The sequence below is a fragment of the Cebus imitator genome, unplaced genomic scaffold (assembly GCF_001604975.1).
Source record: "Cebus imitator isolate Cc_AM_T3 unplaced genomic scaffold, Cebus_imitator-1.0 Scaffold42, whole genome shotgun sequence".
NCBI lineage: Eukaryota > Metazoa > Chordata > Mammalia > Primates > Cebidae > Cebus > Cebus imitator.
In genome coordinates, this window is record NW_016107357.1 from 12,915,082 (window position 1) to 12,935,774 (window position 20,693).

At 42.0% G+C, this 20,693-nt stretch overlaps 1 protein-coding gene across 1 annotated transcript in view; it reads left to right on the forward strand.

The window, feature by feature from the left end:
- Positions 1 to 20,693, forward strand: part of DISC1 (DISC1 scaffold protein) — a 368,084-nt gene that overhangs the window by 341,799 nt on the left and 5,592 nt on the right. The window contains exon 12 of the mRNA XM_017526539.2: positions 14,129 to 14,246. Within this exon, the coding sequence (XP_017382028.1) occupies positions 14,129 to 14,246 (118 nt within the window). The remainder of the gene's footprint in view (positions 1 to 14,128; positions 14,247 to 20,693) is intronic.

Sequence of the window (20,693 nt, forward strand, 5' to 3'; positions counted from 1 at the left end):
GTTTTCTGAAAAGTTCAAAATTATGGGTCCGGAAAAAAAGATCAGCTGTTTCCAGGAAAGGGGAAGGGACTCATTACAAGAGCAACAGGAAGGAATTTGGTGTATGGAAGTTGGGGGTGGGATGATCAAAGTATTCTCTTTCTCGATTGTGGTGGTAGTTTCGTGACTATGCATACGTCTAAATTCATAACTTCACACCAAAAGGAGTGAATTTTACTGTGTATGACTTTACAAAAAATATTTAAAAATTTTTTTAGACATCTACCCACTTAAAAACCAGACTGTAGATGTTTGAGTCAGTTGCCTTTGTCTCAGGACTATCAAAAGGCAGTTTGGCCTGCTGGAAGGAGCCCAAGGCTGGAGTCTGAGTTTGCTGTGATCTCCAATTAAGTTTCTTACAGGCCATGTCTCCTCATCTGTTAAGAAAAACGCCACCATCACAATGAGAGGATAATGAAAACTATCTCATGAAGCTGTGGTGAAGATTTAATTAAAAGGATACATCTCAAAATGAGAGATACGTACATAGTAGAGGCTAATTTGCGTTAACTTTTGTTTCTGTCACTCTTTCTGGCAATCCCAAACATCTAAAATGCTTTTTGAATACTATGCTAGAACATAGCATACAAATGTTAGAACATAGCGTACAAATGCTAGAACATAGCGTACAAATGCTAGAACATTTGTATAAAATGCTAGAACAGCTATTTGTTTGGAAGAGGGTGTTACATGACTCAGTCTCCAGGCTTAACATTCCCTCTTGTATAAGGAGTTTGGGGGTGCTTGAGATTTTGAAATTTTCCTTTACATGTATAATATACTCTGATTTTTGTCAAGAAGCAGATGTGAGCAATGAGTTAGTGGAGGATATCTAGACAGAGAAAGGTTTAACGAAGCAAAACCTTCTTGTTTGTATTCAGGTCTAGGATTTTAGACTACTGAAGGTACAGGGGAATGATAACAAGGCTCTCATTAGGAAGGTGTTTTTGTTTTCCTGCCTGTCTCTTCCAAGGAGTCATTGAAGTCTGGGTACTTTGCCTTTATCCTGTGGCTAAAATGTCTATTAGCTTTGCAGCTCTGGGTTGGTTTTGCTTTGTAACTCCCTGCTGGGTCTGACCATCCTACACTGGTTTCTCTACTGAAGCTTGATGCCCTGAAGGCAGTCAATTTCTTTTTGACCCAAATCTTTCATGGAAAATTACTGACTTCTTACAGAGGTCCACAGGGAGGTGAGTTTTCAAAGCCTTTTCCATGAGTATCTGGCCAACGTGGTGATGTGCATTCTGGTGATACTTTGGTATCAGAAGGACTTTGTCATTAATTAACACCTTCCCTGTGTCTGTGGTCCTTGCTAGGCTGCTGAGCACCATTCCCCCATTTTACAGCTGGACGCATTAAGGCAAAGAAATTTGCTTTGGACTTTGTTACAGAGGAAGTCAGCATTGGGGCTCAGTGCCAATCTTAGCATGAATTTCCTCGAATTGTAAGAGTGCTTTTCTTTTCCAGTTTCATGACAGCTCTCCTCCAGGCCTTTTCAAGGACTCTGGAAACGATCAGCTGCCACTGGCCCTGGTTCATAAATGTTACAGAAATTGTATTTGGGCCAGACAGGAGCCAGGGAAATCGGTGAGCCAGGCTTCCTCCGCTGTGAAGTGGCTCTTTTGTACTGACTGTTCTGGCTATAATACCTGCGTGATTCTTTTCTTTCCTGTCTGTAACCCGGCCTGTGGGGTGTTTTCTGTTTCTACTACTGTTTCTACATAATGGGCTCCCTGGACGGTATCACTCCCCCAGACTTCTCATCCCAGCTGCTTCCTTTCTGAGCCAGTAGCTCCCACCAAAGAGGCCAAAAGAGGACCTGGCAATGTTGAGTCATCGCGTGCAATATGTGAGTGCCAGTGTGTGAACACAGCTGTAATGAAAAGAATTAGCAATAAGACACAACCCAACCGTGTAGCCTCATTTGTTCAGATTTAGGTCTTCAAAAAGCGTTGTAAGTTTAGGGGTGGAAAGGTGTGATACCTTTCCTCAGCCATCACAAGGGCTAACGCTCCTGTAACAAAAACAAGTTAACATCAGAAAAAATAACACATTTATTTAATCGGAGTTTTACGTGACACAGTAGGCTTCAGAAGTGAAGACCCAAAGACCCAGGGAAAACTATTTTTATGCTTAAGTTTAAATAGCTATGAAGGAAGGTGACCGGACAAAATGGGTACGATCTAACGGTTATAGATTCAGGGGGTGAGCAGACCAGTAAGGCCTGTCTGTTCAGATTCTTCTTGGATGCTCTGTGTAGCATTTCTTCCCCTTGGGTATGGGGCAGGACTCCTCTGGACTGAGGGTCTTCAAGGGAGAAGGAAGAGAGTGACCTTTCTAGGTTTTATGGTTTCTTTAGGGGAGAGGAGTCCTAGTTTCTATGATTGGCTTTGAGGAAGAGGAATTCTGGTTTCTATGGCTTGCATCCAGGGAGGAAAAAGGAGTGTGAGAGAGGAGGGCAGGAGAAGGTCAGAGAGACTTTGCTTCTGAGCCCTTCCAATCTCCTTTAGTTCAAAGTACTCAGCATGCCCGAGTGTCACACTTTGAGGTATCATGCTGTGAGCCACAGCGTAGGCATCTCCATTCCTTTTTACTCAATTTCTCATGAAAAAAAAATCTGGAAAAGGTGATTCACAATGGAGATGTTTGTCCTCCTCATCTTCAACTGATTTCCAATTCCAGAACTATCTCTGCTTGGCAAAAGTGCTTCCTGTTTAGCCATAGCTGGTCCAGATCTGATTCTTTCTTTTCTCTGACATTTACTGGTTCTGGGACATCTGGAAACTCACTTTGACTCTCCAAAGAGCACACCCCAACCACATGATCTCTTGCCATCTCCTCCACTTTTGACAAGAACTGACAAGGGGAAAATGTTCACTTACCCATCAGCTGGTTTTGCTCTTTTTGTTAATGTCTTTGGGGAGAAAGCAAAGAGCTAGGACATAAAGAAAAGTTCTATCTCCACTACATTTTGAAGTTTTGCAAACCCAGCCATCTTAAGAGTAGAGCGCTAGAGGCAAGCAGGATGCAACCAGGGTTGGTGATTTGCTGGTTAATTAAAAAGTCAGAAAAGGCAGAGAATCATCAAAGATGATACATGTGTATTTCAAACCTTCTTTTTGTTTCTAGCTGAAAATTCTCCCTCTTATTTGCTATTCATTTGATATAAGACCAAGGATTTCTGTTTGTAGAGCCTGCTGATTGGCTTTTCACACGGCCCTTCTTGTGTAAACCTCACCCATCATGCATCATTAACAATTTCCACTTTTGGTGTCCTTAAAGTGGACTGGAAATTTTAAGGGCACCTGGAAAAACATTTCTCAGTCTCCCCCTCTCTCTTAAATGTTACTGAGTCTTCCCAAGGTTTCCAACTTGTTTTTTATGGAGGCAAGCACTTTTGTCTTTCACACTAATATTTCACTGCTGTGCATAGTATTTATTTAGATTATCAAATTAGGATCTTAAATACAACTGGCCTACATCAGTTTAGAAACAAACACGACTTGACCAATGGAAACAGAAGTGTGCCAGCTTCCCAGGGCCCCGCCCTTGGCCTGGCCTTGGCCACTGAATTTGAGAGAGAAAGCAGAGCCCAGGGACAGGCTGGCAGGTAGATAAGAGAGGTGTTTCTCTGTTCAGTTAGCTGGCTCCTGCTGGTTCTCTCAGTTAATTACTGTCATCAACTTGTCAGCCTCCTTCACCTGCCCAAGGGAAGGAAGGGGACTCCTCTGATCTGCCGGCTTCTCCTTCTTTCGGAACTCGGTGGAACCTTGCTCCTTGCTCCAGGGCCTCACAGTGGCACCTCTTCCACTAATTAAAAATAGTTCAGCGCTTCTGAGGAAAACAGCCTCGGGACTCGTGGTGACGCGTTCACCTTGGAAATTCCTTGTCATTCACTGGTGCAGACTGAGGGATCGATAGCAGGACGGGCCTCTGCCTGGATGGAAAGGACTCATTTTCAGCGTTCGTAACAGAGGAGGTGTTATCCAATGAATCCTCCCTGGTGTCCTGGGACTAGCTGAGGGGTTTTGTAATGTGGAAGATGAAATAGCACTCTGCCCCGTCATCATAGCTACAGTGCATTTGATTCCCCGACCTCTTGGCAGCCAGGGCAGTTAAAGTCAGAAACTTCCAGTCCCTCCATGAGCTGGTTGTAAGATATTCCTGCCCTCCCTAGCTAGGAACAGGCAGGAGATGGGGACTGGAGTTCTGTGAAACTCCTGCATGAAATTATCCTACCTCTGCCCTAAGACTTACCACACCACTTTTTTCAGTGAATTATTCCATGCCTTCTATTCTGTCCATGCAGGTATTTCTGCTTTGCTAGCCCTTGGTTATTCCACACCCTCTCCTCCACCTGGCCCCATGTATTTCCTGGAAGCATTGATTATAGCAGAGCAGATCTTATTTTGCTGATGTGATTAGGAACCTCAGGCCAACAAGCTTGAGTAGCAGTGAGAGAAAGAAGAGTGGCCCTTTGTTCTTCTTTGTCTGAGTGCCTTTTGAGGGAAAAAGTAGATACCACCAACCATAGCGTCCCTATCTCTTTGCAGCAAACTACAGAGGTGCCCGAGACTTTAGGGTGGGAAGCACGCTGTCACCTGGAAGAGGTGACATCCAGAACCAGAATTAAATGCTGACATTTAAAAACAGTAACTAAGGTAGTCTCACAGTTGCACAGTTTACAAGAAAATACTTAAAATTCAAATTTGTTTTACTATAAGGTGAACCTGGATGGAGTTTGGCATTTAATTCTGTCTTCATGGTTTCTCTTTACAGTTCAATATTTCTTAGCAATAGGAAGCTCAGAGAACACATTCCCTTAAAAGGAATCCCTCAAACTGCTTTTCATTTTTATTTTCTTATACAAAAGGACCTTAGGGTTGGCTGTTATTATCCCCAGAATCTGAATCCTTCTGTTAAATGGCGAGCATATAGGTATTAGCCAATGCTTTGAATCTCATTTTGGATTCAAATGGATTTTTATTCTCAGAGGGTTCTAATGAAGTTTTGTTTTGTTCAAATTTGATGATCAAGCCCATTGTGCTCAAAGAAAGGCAGTCCATATCCCCGTGCCTGATTGTGTAATATAAACTGTAGCTTTTCAAAGGTTGTCTTTCATCTAAACTAGAAACCGCAGAACAGTAACATATGCCAGTTAGCAGGCAATTTCTTCTTCTACCAATTTGTTTGGTTCTGTTAATTACTTTTATTTAAAGCTTGTTTCTCTGAGCTGCCCTCAAAACAAGCATGCAGATACTTGAAGACTTGCTCTGACCTAAAGCGGTCTAAATATCTCAGATGCTTTCCTTACCACTGACAAAATCTGGGTGCTTTTTAAAAGAAATACCCAGTTACCCAGGAAGTAACCGTATAATTTGAATATTTGGATGAATACTCATATCATATAGAATAATAAAGATATACCCATAGTGTCTCAATTTGTGCCTCTCTACTTATTGGCATTTACACGACTGTAGAGCTTTGCATTTATGTGGAAAGACAAACATCATAAAATCTATGTCAAATAGATGTGAAAGATACTGTTTATGTTATGAGCAGGCATTTGTCTGAAGTAAATATTCTTTATGTCGATAATATTTTTAAAAGAAAGAGAAAGCCATATAGCATTCCTGGAATGTATTTGCCAAGCATATATTTTGGAAAACAGCCCAAAGGAACATATTTAAGGCTGTGATTTTAATACTAAACTAAGGAAATGTTTTGGTGCATCGGCTAAGCTCACGGATGGTGGGAATCACATCTGGTTTACCTCAAGCCAGAGGAGAAGGAATGAGACTTCACAATGTAACAACCATTATGAGGCTCAAGTAGCATTTTTGGCTTGTAAGCATGTATGTGTGCTGTATGTAGTTTTATGTGTTTTTTAATTTTTAAAAAACCTAAATACTACCATCGCCCTGAAATATGTGAATACAGTTGACATGATGGCCAGAAGGGAACACCACCTTCCTTTTATTTTATTTTTTTACTGTGTAGCCTGTGACTTTCACTGCAGGAGTTAAATTTTTTTGTGGCTAGGTATTGCTGATGCCTTATTACACAGCCGTGGCAAATAAGGATCTGGGTAAGCAGGTTGAGTTACAGCAAGAGTGCTGTATCCAAGGTGGAGGCTCATGCTAGAGCTACAGGTACTAAGCCCTCACCCTCCACCGCTGATCCCTAGCAAGGGTGGAAGTAACTGATGACTTCTCAGCACAGCCCCCAGCACAATGTATTTTCCACACGAAAGCAAGACCTAAAGGGTAACTGCCTGTTTTCTCAGATTAATCTTAGAATCCTAGCAGTACTTCTTACTCCAGTTTTGAGATTTTTCTCATTCTATTTCTTGACACTCTTACAGACTTCACTTGGCTCCTCCCTTTAGAATAACTCTTGACAGCCTTTTAAGAAATAGACTATTTACATCATCTTGATCCAGTGACTCAACCCAAGGTGCAGCCCGTCTGCTCAGATTTGTGGCAAATCTCCACTGATGATAACATTTCTGAAAATGTATGCTCTATTAGGTGTGGAAGCTTTTCCTAAGTAGAGTTGGCGGCCACAGTAGTACCTGCCTACCTAGCAACTTAACTAACAATTTCCTCTTCCAAAGGTATTTTCTATTAAGAATAGAAATAATAAATATTTCCTCATCACTCTAGATACAGCCTGATGAAATATTGTTACCAGATACTTGCTCTTATCAAAACAACCGTTATTATTTTATAATCTATTTCCTACCCTTTGAATATAAGCTCCAGTTCTAAAATTTTAAATGTTGCTGTCTTCCAAATGTCATAGGCAAAGACTTAAGCCTTGTTTATGGGGAAATTAGCTAAGTAAAAATGTCCTTGGAGACCCTGGTCTAGGAGTTTGTGACTGTTCTCACTGGGGCATGTGGTTTAGGCATCTGCTCAGGCTAGCAACTGAATGCTTTTCTGGGTAGACACTTTTATAGAAAAATGTTTTTTGAAAGTCATTTTAATGGGAAAATCCTGCCCAACAAAGGAAATCCTATTTTCTGTTTTTAAATCACGTTCCCTGAGTTGGGTGAGCAGGACAGAAATTTGACATCAGCTCTAATTCAACACAGCTGAAAATTTCTGCCTGAACATTTAGGCCTACCAGTTTTGATCATGAGGTGAGTTAAGGAAATTATATTTGAAATATAGCCTGACTGAGTCGGTGCTACTGAATCATACCCGTGTGGAGGGACAGCAGGGAAGATGGTAGGGCCCTCTTGGAGGCCAATAAAAGCCATGTGTGTACAGCAGTACTGTGGAGGGCCCCAGGACCCCACGGCTGTCCCTGTGCAGGAAGATTATTCCAGACAATGCTGTTCTTGGCTGCACCGAGGCAAAGGCATGTGTTCAGCATTCAGAAAGGTTCTTCTTATTAGTTTTCCTTTCTAGCTCTTTATATCTGGGTGAGAAGATCTCTTGGAAGTGCAGTCTGAGAAACAGCGTAGCTTCTTCCAAGTTCTGATAAGATACAGGAGTCTCCATTCATTGCTTCAACAAGCATCACTGAGCACCTTTTATGAACAAGCTAGGACTATGGGGCCAGGGGCAGGGTATCATTCTCTCATCATCTAGTGAGGGAAACAGGCAGTTACATATGCAAGGAGGAACTCCTGTAACCCAGAGGCAGGCAGGGTTGGAGATTTGGGATTGAAGCATTCCTGGAAGAAGTGGAGTCTGCAGGGTTTTGAAGAGAAGGGGTGTTAGGTGAAGCAATCAGACCATTTACCTGTTGCAGCCGCTTTTCATTTTGACCCACAGGGAAAACAGTTACTCCTAAGGCTAAATGATGGGATGGATGTTCAGATAGGAAAAAAATAATAATAATTTGAATTGCTGAAAGGACCACCTGACAAGACAAATTACTGGAGAGTCTTCAAAGACACTTTGAAATGCCAAGCAACCTGTACTTCGAATTATCCATTCAGAATTGCAAAACTCCATTTCTGCTAGGAATCCCAGCGGCTTTGTAGTGGGTGGTATTTTTAATTATCAAGTATCAGTCTTGCAGGTTTTCTTTTTCTTTTATCACATTCAATTTAAAAGTACAAATGGGAGCAAAAGTTACAAATTGCACACAGAGAAGCACTCAGGGTGTGAAGTTGTGGACATGGTTCAGAATATGTTCATTTGGAATCCACCGAGGTAATGGGAGAGATGGAACCAGATGCTCATGTTCTTATTCGGAAAGGAGATATTCTTGCTGCCTTTCCCATGTGCCTGCTTGCTTTTCTTTGCTTCCAGACTGATATTTTACAGACTTGTGGATGGGCAGTCCTGTGCTCCTCATTGTATCCCAGGTTGTCATGGTTGTCATCAGTGTCACCTCCACTCAGTATGCCTCTGAGTCCTGGAGGGAGCATTTCCCTTTAATAAGACTGAACCCTCCAGGAATTGAGAACTGACTTTTCAGAGTTGTGAGGGTAGAAGGGAAGAGACACCGTGTCTCCAGACACTTGCTGTTTGCTTCTCTGATTTCTTTCCGTCACCACTTTGCCCAGGTTATATGACTCTTCGGCCGGATGTGGTGGCTCACCTCTGTAATCCCAGCACTTAGGGAGGCTGAGGTGGGTGGATCACCCGAGGTCAGGAATTTGAGTCCAGCCTGACCAACATGGAGAAACCCCACCTCTACTGAAAATACAAAATTAGGCAGGCGTGGTGGCGCATGCCTATAATCCCAGCTATTTGGGAGGCTGAGGCAAGAGAATCACATGAACCGGGGAGGTGGAGGTTGCAGTGAGCCAAGATCATGCCATTGCACTCCAGCCTGGGCAACAAGAGTGAAATTTGATCTCACAAAAATAAAATAAAGTAAAATAAATAAATGACTCTCAGAGTCTCTTTTCTTGTATGTAAAAGAAGGCATTGAACCTCAGGGATGGTTCCTAAGACCGCTACCAGATCCAGCACTCTCTGCTTCTAGGTCTTGAGATTCTCAGGGAAATTTTTTATTTTAGAACAAGCAAACACTCTTCAACAGCTTCCATTTTATTCATTTATTTATTTTTAGCTTTCTACGAAGGCTTAGCAAATAAAACAGATAAAATTAGAAGTTGGGTTAGGGTCGACAGTAAAAACCCTTTCCTCCTACCAGGGGATCTCTGCAGAATAAGGCCTAAGGCCCACTGGCTTGAGAGAACACACTCCAGCAACGTGCTGTCAAAGCAAGGGAAAAACTTGAAGTAGTGTAATATGCTTGATGCTCACTATACCGTCCTATGTGACTGTAACATATAAACACTCACATACCAGGAGAACACGATCATTTAACTAGACAGCAATTTTGTTCTTTAGGAAGTAGCTGTGCCCCAAGGTCAGCGTGAAGGCCCGGGAGACAGGAATGTGTGTATTTCTTACCTTTCTACCTCTCATGATGTGAGCACCTTGCTCTAAGTGTCCACTGAAGAAAGAATCGCTTCTCGCAAAGCTGGAAGTAAGTGAGGCCCTGTGGGTCATATTGCAATCCAATATGTTGGACTCACTGTCTTCCTGAGGAATTTTCTAGGAAATTTTGACCACACACACACACACACACACACACTCACACTCACTCAGAATATATGCCTGTACTGTTCAGTAACTTATTGAACCAGGAGTCAGGGATCTGGGATCACTGACCAGTGGCAGTGACCACTCATTGTAATGTCTTCGTTGCACTTCACAGTCTCATGGCCATAGTTCCCAGCATGGGTAAGAGCTCCCCTCCCTGGGACGAGTCTGGGCATTAAGACTTTAGTGAGCTTCAAAAGTCTAGTCAGTCATCACAATGGCTCCCTAACTAGGTACCAGTGAAGATGCACTTCTGGCTAGCATTTTGCAATAGTTCTATCCACCCGTGCAAGGTTCTGTGTAGGGACAACCCATGTAAGCCCACTGTTTCAGCTGCTATGGCTGCATCAAAATCGCCAGAAACTTAGTGATTTAAAAGAACTATTTATGATATTTGTGGATCTGTAGATCAGAAGTTGGGGTAGAGCACTGTGAGAGGATGTTTCTGCTCCACAATATCTGGGTATTAGCTGAATGACTTGAGGACAAGGGCTGGGACCGCCTAAAGGTTCAGTCCTTCCCAAGTCTGGCTGTTGACTGGGGCTTTGCTGAGGCTCTCATCCAGACATCTATAAACAGCCCATCCATGTAACTTGGGCTTCCTCACAACATGGAGGCTGGGTTCCAGGGTGGGTGATCGGAAAAGGCATGTCACCTTTTATGACCTGACTTTGCAAGTCAGGCAATGTCACCTTCACTCTGTTCATTGAAGGAATCTCAAGGGCCACCCAGGTTTAAGAAGAGAAGTAATAAACTGTTTCTTGATGGTGGAGAAGTAATGTTCCAGAAAAGTGTGTTGCTATGACCATATGTATACCTTGCCATACCTGGGCATGGCATAGAAATGGCCAAGGAAGTTTTCCCTAGTCCCTGATTTATGGGCTAACAGGTAGGACCTGGGCAACTTTGCATAGCTGATACCCATGGTTCTAATCCCACTCTGCTCTCTCTGGACAGACAGATTTCTTTGGACAGAACAGAACTTTTCATCAGATTGATAGAAATATGTCAACCTATCCTCTCATCAGCTGTCAATTCTCAGTTTAGGTCTAAACTAATCTATTCCTAAGATTCCGAGTGAGAGCATTATAGTAAAGTAATACATCTCTCAAATAATATCCACCTGGTTCACATTCAGCATCCTCTCAGTTCAGAATTAGAAGCTGTCAGCCCAGCAAGTAATGGTTTCTGTAGGAGCCTGAGAGAGATCCTGTAACTTGTGCCTTGGAAAAAGCAGCCCCACAAAAATGCCAATCGATCTTCTGTTACCGAACATGGTGAATTGAGCTCCCTGAATTTGTTCCCTTCTGCTACATTGTTTGGTTTTTTAATCTCTAAAAAAACTAAAAAAAATTTCAGGTAAATTTCTCCCTTTTTCATTATGGTTTGAATTCGGGTTTTTGGTAACTTTTTCCCAAATGTTAGAGTTGTTAAAGATTCAGGAAAGTATAAAGAAGAAAATAAAACTTTCCTGTAATACTGCCCCTCAAAATAATAATTACAAATATTTTAATGCTTTGCCTATTTATTTCATCATCATTAAATGCTCTTTTATTAAAAAGGACTTTAATGGCTAAATACTAATCTAATGTATCAGAACTTACTTTAATTATTCCCTTTATTGCTGGGCAGTTATTTCCTATGTCCCATATTTTTAATGCCATCATCTTTGCATGGTTAAAATCTTTTATTTCTATTTGATATATATGTTATAGGCATTTTTGCATGCTTATTACAAGGGCTTAATAAAAGTTATTTCAATTTAAATGAACAAATTATTTCTTTTTGATAACTCCCAGGAAGGGAATATTTGGTCCTAAGATATGAACAATTTAAAGCGCTTGTTATGTGGTATGAAATTGCTTTCCAAAATTTATGCCATTACAATCAATCTGCACATAATTTAAAAAGGAAAACAGGCAGGAATTATATGTTTGGGGGAGAAATGTAAAACTATATTTTAAATTTGTTTAATTTGGCTTTGATTTCATATTTGTTGAAGCCGCAAGATGAAGATTGAGTCATTTAAGGGTGTTTTAAATTCCTTGGTTTTCTGTTCTGAGTCTATGCTTTTTCTCTCTTTAAGTGTGTTGTCAGTCATATATATGTTTTCCTGCTAACACTGTATTTTTCTTTTTCTTGTATGACTTGTGGTTTCATGAGTGTCAATCATTTTTTTCCCAGATGTTCTTTTTCTTAGTGTCTCATTTATTTCAGGTGTGACGATGATGTTACTCATTGTCCAGTGTCTACACTTCCATGTAATCTGTCTACCCTCAATTTCACATCTTTGACTGATAATTTTATTTTAGGATCAGTAAAAATATATCTATATATACGCATATACACATATATATGTATATATGTATATATGTATGTGTATATATAGGTGTGTGTGTGTGCGTGTGTGTGTGTGTGTGTGTGTATTTATGTATTTGTGATTTTTATGTATTTGCTGCCCTCTCACCACTGTTATGGTCAATTTTGAGTAAACCTTCATGGGTGCTTCATATTAAAGCTCCTTTAATTGTGTCCACATGTCCTCAGAATTGTATGTTATTGCCACTAGATTTCTTTTCTATATACATTTCCTTGCAGTAAATGAGTATAGCTCATTCTATAGCTCATAGCTCATTCTTTCAGTATACTAGACTTCTCCAATGTTTGCAATAGTTATTTGCAGTTCCCATTGGCACTATTTTATTCTAATGTAGTTGACATGTAAATTTTAAAGATAATATAGCAAAAGTCAAATTATATACCGGGCTTAATTGTCATTTATGGACTCTGATTATAATATTATATAACGCATCATCTCCAAAGTCTTTTTATCAATGACTGTTACCACACACCTGTGCATTTGTTGTTATTGTTGGACATTCATTGTAGCTTTTGTAGTAACCTTGCAATTTAAGCTGAATACATATCTTAATCCTTTCCCTTATGCAGAACTTTTTTACAGTGTCTACTAAGGTTTTCTTTTCTTTTTTTTTGAGATGGAGTCTTGCTCTGTTGCCCAGGCTAGAGTGCAATGGCACGGTCTCGGCTTACTGCCACCTCTGCCTCCCAGGTTCAAGCGATTCTCCTACCTCAGCCTCCCGAGTAGCTGGGATTATAGGTGCCAGCCAACATGCCAGCTAATTTTTGTATTTTTAGTAGATACAGGGTTTCACCATATTGACCAGGCTGGTCTCAAACTCCTGACCTCATGATCCACCCACCTAGGCCTCCCAAAGTGGTGTGAGCCACCACGCCTGACTCTTCTAAGCTTTTCACTCTTAGTTGAAGAAATATTACCTTTACTTTTAAGTTTTAATTCTGAGCTCATTTCTTGCATCTTCCCCTGCTTTATTCTAAGAATTTCTATTTTCTGTTCTCATTTTCTTAACCTTGTTTATTGTTTTCCTTTACAAATCTATGGACTTCTACATGGACAGCATTCGACTTGGGGCCCTGGGATGAATGAATGACTAACCCATGGTCCTTACCTGCAGGGAGCTTACACTCCCTTGAGTGGACACATACAGTGCTTATCAGAATAGCTGTACTACAAGGTGAAATTATTTGGGGCCTTTGAAGGAAAGGTTGGGTTTCAGAGGAGAATGGGGAAGAATGCATGGGCAAGAAGAACTGCTTGAGAGAAGGCAATGGGGTTAGTCTGGTTGGCAAGCTTAGCTTGCCTTTAGGAGAGAAAAGGGATACAGCTGAACCATGGACCTTCTGCCAGGTCACATGATGGCAGAGTTTGGACTCTGCTCTGTGGTGGTTTTGTGGAGGAAAGTGACATAAAGAAGGTCCTTTTCTGGCTCACAGAAATAAGTTTGAAGGGAAAACATGAGAGAAGGAAGGCGCTCTAAGACTCAATATTCATTCATCAAACCAGTCAATACTACGTGCCTGTCATGTGCCAGGGTATGCCAGGGGCTCTAGGGCCAGCAGCACGAAAGACATCATCATCTTGCTCTTACGGGGCTTACATTCCTGTGTATGGTGGTGGCAGCAGCTATATATGCAATATACACCTCGTGGCACTTAAAGTCTAGCACTCGGGGACTGTGATCAGTGTGCAAACAAATGTTCAGTGCCCTTGTCAATTTCTGTGTCCCTAAAGGAATATTCCCTTTGTCCTTACGGGTTAGCTCAGTTGCTCCTGTGACCCCTCTCCCCACTTTTTAAAAGAATTTCTATTAAATTATGAATTTGCTCGTTGATACAGCTGGAAGATTCAGGGTTTCTGTTTGATAAATCCACTTTGGGACTTGACATACTGGAAACAGCACTTTGAAATGATGAGGAAAGGGAGGTAACCTATGGAGCTATGTAGACAAAACGCATTTGGTCATAACTTGAAATCAGTTCACATCTTCTCAAGTTTGATCCCCAGGGAAGACACAGGCTCTAGCACAATTCTGACAGGTACAGAAACCAGGAGAGCTGTTTCAAGAAACCTTCCCTTTGTGTACTGTCTGTGTTCATGGCTCTAACAAGTGATCTTGTTTCCCCCCTCCTGCCAGGAATCTTACATCCTTTCTGCAGAACTTGGAGAAAAGTGTGAAGATATAGGCAAGAAGTTATTGTACTTGGAAGATCAACTTCACACAGCAATCCACAGTCACGATGAAGATCTCATTCATATCCTTTTCATCTTACAGATTAAGCATAGCAAAGTTATTTCATAAAAGAAAAGCTTTAAAGGGTAGTTTTCCATGCCTCAGAAGATGGCAACGAATAGATGCTGCTGTTATTTGTAGTGCAGAGCATCTCAGGGCTCTGAGATTACCAGGTATGAAATGTTTTCTCTCTAGCTTTCAATATTATTTTTCTTATTTTTTTTTCATTTTGAGACAGAATCTCATTTTTGTCACCCAGGCTGGAGTGCAATGGTGCAGTCTCAGCTCACAGCAACCTCCACCTCCCAGGTTCAAGCGATTCTCCTGCCTTAGCCTCCTGAGTAGTGGATTACAGGTGACCGCCACCAGGCCCGGCTAATTTTTTTGTATTTTTAGTAGAGATGGGGTTTTGTATTTTTGTATTTTTAGTAGACCATGTTGGCCAGGCTGGTCTCGAGCTCCTGACCTCAGGTGATCCACTCACCTTGGCCTCCCAAAGTGCTGGGATTACAGGCGTGAGCCACCACGCCCAGCAGCAATTCAGTATTTTTCACTGCTAAACTCAACCACTAACAGTTAAGTTCAGACATCCACAAAATGAAGTCAAAGCAAAATGCAGTTTCTAGTGAGTGTAAAGGTGGCTCTGTGTGGCCCTGGTGAAAGAAAACAGTTGAGTGGCTCATTTTCCTATGAGCTTTTTCACTACCAAGTGTCCTCAATCCACCTCTGAATTTCTTTATCAAACAATTCTTCCTAGTAATGGGCAGTAGAGTAACAAAACAAACAGGACTTTGGATTATTTCTTTTCAGCTTCTAACCATGTACACATGGTTGAACTCCATCTAGTCCTTTCTGGTTCTCAATGATAGGATTTTCTTGCACCAGACTTAATATCCTTGGTGTCACACCTACAAACACCTTCATCAAAGCTAGCTGCTAGTGAGCAAGATGGCCTGAGAACATCCTGGCTTAGGTATGCATCTGTATGAAGCACTCCATTCTGTGCTGATCTGTGGGTGGAGTTTGTCACTGGTTGGTTCTGCCCAGAGCAAATGGATGGGTACACAGATGGGTGAAGGGATATGCAGCCCTATATCCTTTACTTCCCTATTCATTCATCCTTCCCATTCAATAGAATGTCTTTTAGTACATGTGTTTGTGGGAAATTTAGCTATTTTGTTCTTTGCTTCTCATTGCTGTCTTACTTTTTACAATTCCGGTTCTTATACTTTATGGTGTGTGTGTGTGGTGTGTGTGTGTGTGTAGCTTTGAATGGCCAAGGATTAATCTTTGTCACAAATATTCAGAGCTGTGATTTAATGAGAGATCCAATGCTATGCTTCCTTGTTATAACTTTAAATTTTCCACCTTGTTTATTAAGCTGGGCAGAAAATTTCTTCAACCTAATCAGCAATGATTTTCACATTGCTTAAGGTAGGTTTTACAAGCGGATATTCTGTTCTTCATAATTTCCTGCCTTTTACAAAACTTGTATTTAAACCATTATCAAAAAGTTTCCCAAAGAAGCATAGAAACAGAATAAGAATGGCGTTTTTATTTATTCCACATTCATGGGGTCACAAAGCTTTGAGCATGTCTAAGGGGATATGGCTTCCAGCAAATGGGTAGATGATGGGGCACAGGGGAGCAACCCACTGCAGAGAGTCAACGGATATGAAGGAATTCCTGTTCCCCAGCCCAGCACATGGGCAGTTCCTGAGTGGGTTGTACTTCTGTCTTCAGGTAGCAGTTCTGAGGGCTGCAGTCAGGGTTCTGTGCTGTCCTCTTGTTATGAAATTTTCTAAAGGGTTAGTTTGATTCTGGGGAATTGGATCTTATTTTTACTATCGCTCGGTGGCAGCTCTAGTAAAGATCCCTGATAAGAAAGGGGTTGAGCAGTGTTTAAACAAGACCCGGTCAGGCGCGGTGGCTCACACCTGTAATCCCAGCACTTTGGGAGCCTGAGGCGGGCAGATCACAAATTCAGGAGATTGAGACCATCCTGGCTAACACGGTGAAACTTTGTCTCTACTAAAAACACAAAAAATTAGCTGGATGTGGTGGCATGCACCTGTAGTCTCAGCTACTTGGGAGGCTGAGGCCGGAGAATCACTTGAACCTGGGAGGCAGAGATTGCACCATTGCACTCCAGCCTGGATGACAAGAGTGAAATGCCATCTCAAAACAAAAACAACAAAAAACAAGACCCTTTTAGTTTTTCCACAGCTGATTTAAACCAGATTTAGTAGCTGCGGGATCATGGACAAGTGATAATGCCTCTTTAAGCATTAGAGTTCCCATCTGTAACATCAGGATAACATACACCTCTAAGGCTTTTATGAGGGTTAAATGAGTCTATATTCACAATATGCATTTAACGTAGGCATGGGTAAGTGTGTGGTTTTAGGGAGAAAACTGTTCTCCAAGTCAATTTGTCTCACAGTTGTTAGTATATTAGTCACAAGCTCAAAGAACATCCCATTTATACATAAAAAGTTTCAAGATAGATTGATTCAACTATTTTGTAATAAACGCTTGAAGGAATCAATCAGTAACTCCACAATGGCTTAGGTGAAAAGTCATTTCATTCTAATAAAACTTCTGTAAATAGATAGGGATTGTTATCCCCACTTGACAGTTGAAAAAAAAAACAAGGCTTAGGAATGGCTTGGCTGGTACAAAGTCATTTCTGATGAGTAGCAGAAACTTCCAGCCACAAGCCCCATGGTCCTATTCTGCCCATCAGAAGGCAGCCATGCCTGTAAGTAAATGGACAGGTCTGTTCCATGGAACACAATTCCTTTAAAATTTTAAGCTCTAATAGAAGTATTTTACTGATGTTATGTTTTTTGAGAATTTCACTGATCTCTGCTGTGATAAGTGGACAAGCACTGGGTTAGGTACCGAAGTCGGCTCTCTCCCTCCCTCCAATAAAATCCACACCACAGTATGGATTTCAATCCAGACTTTTCTTCGAATCCCAGACTTTTGTTCTGTCACTGATGTAGAATAAATATACAGAAGGTGTCTTTGAATTCCTACAAAGCAGCACTTAAATTTGAGCGGAACATTATGCCCTAAGATAGAAAGGCATGTTTACAAGGCTCTGTGGAGGCTCCCCTATACGAACGAAAGCTGTTGTTTCAAATTAGAGCTTATCTAGAGATTCAGAGAGGCTGCCAGAATCCTCCAGCCAGACTCTGACTGGTTTGTATTTCCATTTTTGATCAAAGATACAATGCTGAATGTGGCAGAAAGAAACAGCTTGTTGTCAACAACACAGAAGAATTGCACAGCGAGTGCAATATTTTGTTTGATTCCATTAAGCAGGCTGCCAGAGCCTACTGTGTGTATGAGGTAGAGGGTACCCAATTAATCTAAGTCCACATTGGAATGTGATAAATGTAAGCCCACAATGGATGTCCGCGTCTGAAAGATTCAAGCCACAGATGCTACCAGGAATGTTTATTCTTTGTGTGGAAAACACTGTTACACTCAATGTTTGCATAAACCATATGTGTGCATAAGGACAATTTTTTTTTGAGACAGAGTCTTGCTCTGTCACCAGGCTGGAGTGCAATGGTGTGATCTTGGCTCACGGCAACCTCCGCCTTCTGGGTTCAAGCGATTCTCCTGCCTCAGCCTCACAAGTAGCTGGGATTACAGGCACATACCACCACGCCTAGCTAATTTTTGTATTTTTGGTAGAGACAGAGTTTCACCATGTTGGCCAGGATGATCTCGATCTCTTGATCTTGTGATCCGCCCACCTCGGCCTCCCAAAGTGCTGGGATTACAGGCGTGAGGCACCACGTCCAGCCATAAGGAGTATTAGTGTGGCATCAGCAGAGGCTAGGGGTGGGCAGTGGGACTGAGTTTCCAAATAGGTCCTTGTGGCCTTCTAATTTAATATCTGAGTTATGGGCAGTCTACAGGGCATTTCCTACTTTTACCAAGAAGACACTGGTTGACAAATCTAAGGAGGTAAAGGAAACAGCCCAAGCCTCTTCATCATTCACAGGCTCGCTGAATTACATGTAGCATGACCAAATAACAACACAAACCCATCAGCTTCTGTGGCGGCAAGTGTCTGAAGACAGTCTGTACCATTAATTGGGGGAGCTGGCGGTGGAGAGGTGGCTCATGCCTAGTGTCAGAGGACGGCACTGGAGGTGTGACTCCATAGCCAGTCAAGGCGGGACTTCCAGGAGCATTAGTGTGAGTCTGTAGTGCATTTTCACGCCATTTAAGGTCCTAATTAGCAGTTATGCTTTGAAAAACATTTCGAGTGTATGCAGTATCTCCTCCATGCTCAAAATATTGTAACCAAAAGCCTTCTAAGTTAAGGTGGATTTTTAAGCAGGATTTTCTCATTTTTTTCTCCTTCAATTTCTACAACCCACTTTCAAAGGAAAAGAAGTACACCTGTGGTTTGTACATTTTTGGCATGTTTCAAAGCCCTCGGGGCAGTTCTGCCTGCCTCTGAGCCATAGACAAGGTAGAGACAGTCTGGTTCTATTTGCGGTTGTATTTACATCCATGTCTGGGAAGCCTTTGTGGAATTCTATTTCTCTGCTTATTTGGAGTGCATGGTGCCCAATTGATTAGTTGTGGTGGTGCTTGATGGCATGCAAATTCTCTGAATACATCCAGGTTTGTGCACAAACACCACAGCTCCGTAAGGACCCCTGTTTAGTTCAACTTTCAAACTTTTAGCTTGAACAGACAAAGCTAACAGGAGTTTTGTGAGCTTGTCCTGCCTCCTTGGAGATGTTTTCCACTTATAGAGCTGAGGGGCTGGAAGAGGGATCATGAGATCATGGAGTTCCACTCACATAGTTTATAAATGAGAAAATCCGGAGCCTGGCCAGGCACGGAGGCTTACACCCGCAATCCCAGCACTTTGGGAGGCTGAGGTGGGTGGATTTATTGAGACCAGAAGCTCAAGACCAGCCTAGGCAACATGGCAAAACCCCATCTCTATTAAAAATACAAAAATGACCTGGGCATGATGGTGGGCACCTGTAGTCCCAGCTACTCCAGAGGCATGAGAATTGCTTGAATCCAGGAGGGGCGGGTTGCAGTGAGCTGAGATTGCACACCACTGCACTCCAGCCTGGGCAACAGAGTAAGACACTGCCAAAAGAAGAAAGCAAGAAGAAAGGAGGAAAGGAAGGAAGGAAGGAAGAAAGAAAGGAAGAGAGGGAGGGAGGGAGGGAGGGAAGGAAAGAAGGAAGGGAGGAAAGGAGAGAGAGGGGAGCAAGAAGAAGAGAAGGAGGGAAGGAAAGGAAAGGGAAAAGGAAATGAGGAAGGAAAGGAGAAGGGAAGGGAAAGAAGAAGGGAAGGGAGAAGAAGGGAAGGAAAGAAAGAAAGGAAAGGAAAGAAAACCCAGAGCCTAAGATGTTAGTGTGTAACATCTTTGTGTGTGATGGGCTGGTGCAGATAAGGTAGTCACAGCTCTTCGGTTAGGCTCTCACTTAGGCTTTGGAGTGGGAAGAGGAAGAGATGGAGCCCCACAGTGGATGGGGGAGGTCAAGAGTGTAGACACAGGGCTGTCCCGCTGCTGGCTCAGCACGAGGTGGGCTTAGCACAAGGTAGGCAACACAGAGTTTCCCTGTACAATCATCAAATCCTTTGAATCAAGTCTTGGGTGTAGTCAAGTTTTTTTCCTTTGCTTTTAAGAGACTGTGAGTTCTCATGGCTTTTCCATGAAGGTAAATTCTCTAGTACTATGGGCTGTAGTGGCTCCCCAGGAAGGAATGGTGGTAAGAAGAAATAATGTAGCAAAGGAGCAGCACTTTTAAATGATATGTAGGTTGAGGATCCCTTATCTGAAATGCTTGGGACTAGAAGCGTTTCAAAGTTCGGATTTTTTCAGATTGTAGAGTATTTGCATTATACTTACCAGTTGAGCATACCAACTCCAAAACTCCAAAATCCAAAATGTTCCAATGAACATTATGTCAGTGCTCAGAAGATTTTGGATTTTGGAGCATTTCAGGTTTTGGATTTTGGGATTTGGGATTCTCAACTTGTACTGTTGTTTCTTTTTGAACCAAACTAGGTCAGATGAATGGACGACCTAATTTTGACTAAGCCATTGAAATGCTCACTTGGACACTTATTCACAGTAAAACACTCAACTGTTTTCTTATTAAAACAAAAGACTTGGCCAGGCATGGTGGCTCACGCCTGTAATCCTAGCACTTTGGGAGGCTGAGGCGGGCAGATCACGAGGTCAAGGGATCGAGACCATCCTGGCCAACATGGTGAAACCCTTTCTTTACTAAAAAATACAAAAATTAGCTGGGCATGGTAGCATGCGCCTGTAGTCCCAGCTAGTCAAGAGCCTGAGGCAGAAGAATCATATGAACCCAGGAGGCGGAGGTTACAGTGAGCCGAGATCACGCTACTGCACTTCAGGCTGGCAACAGCAAGACTCTGTCTCAAAAAAAAAAAAAATATCCCA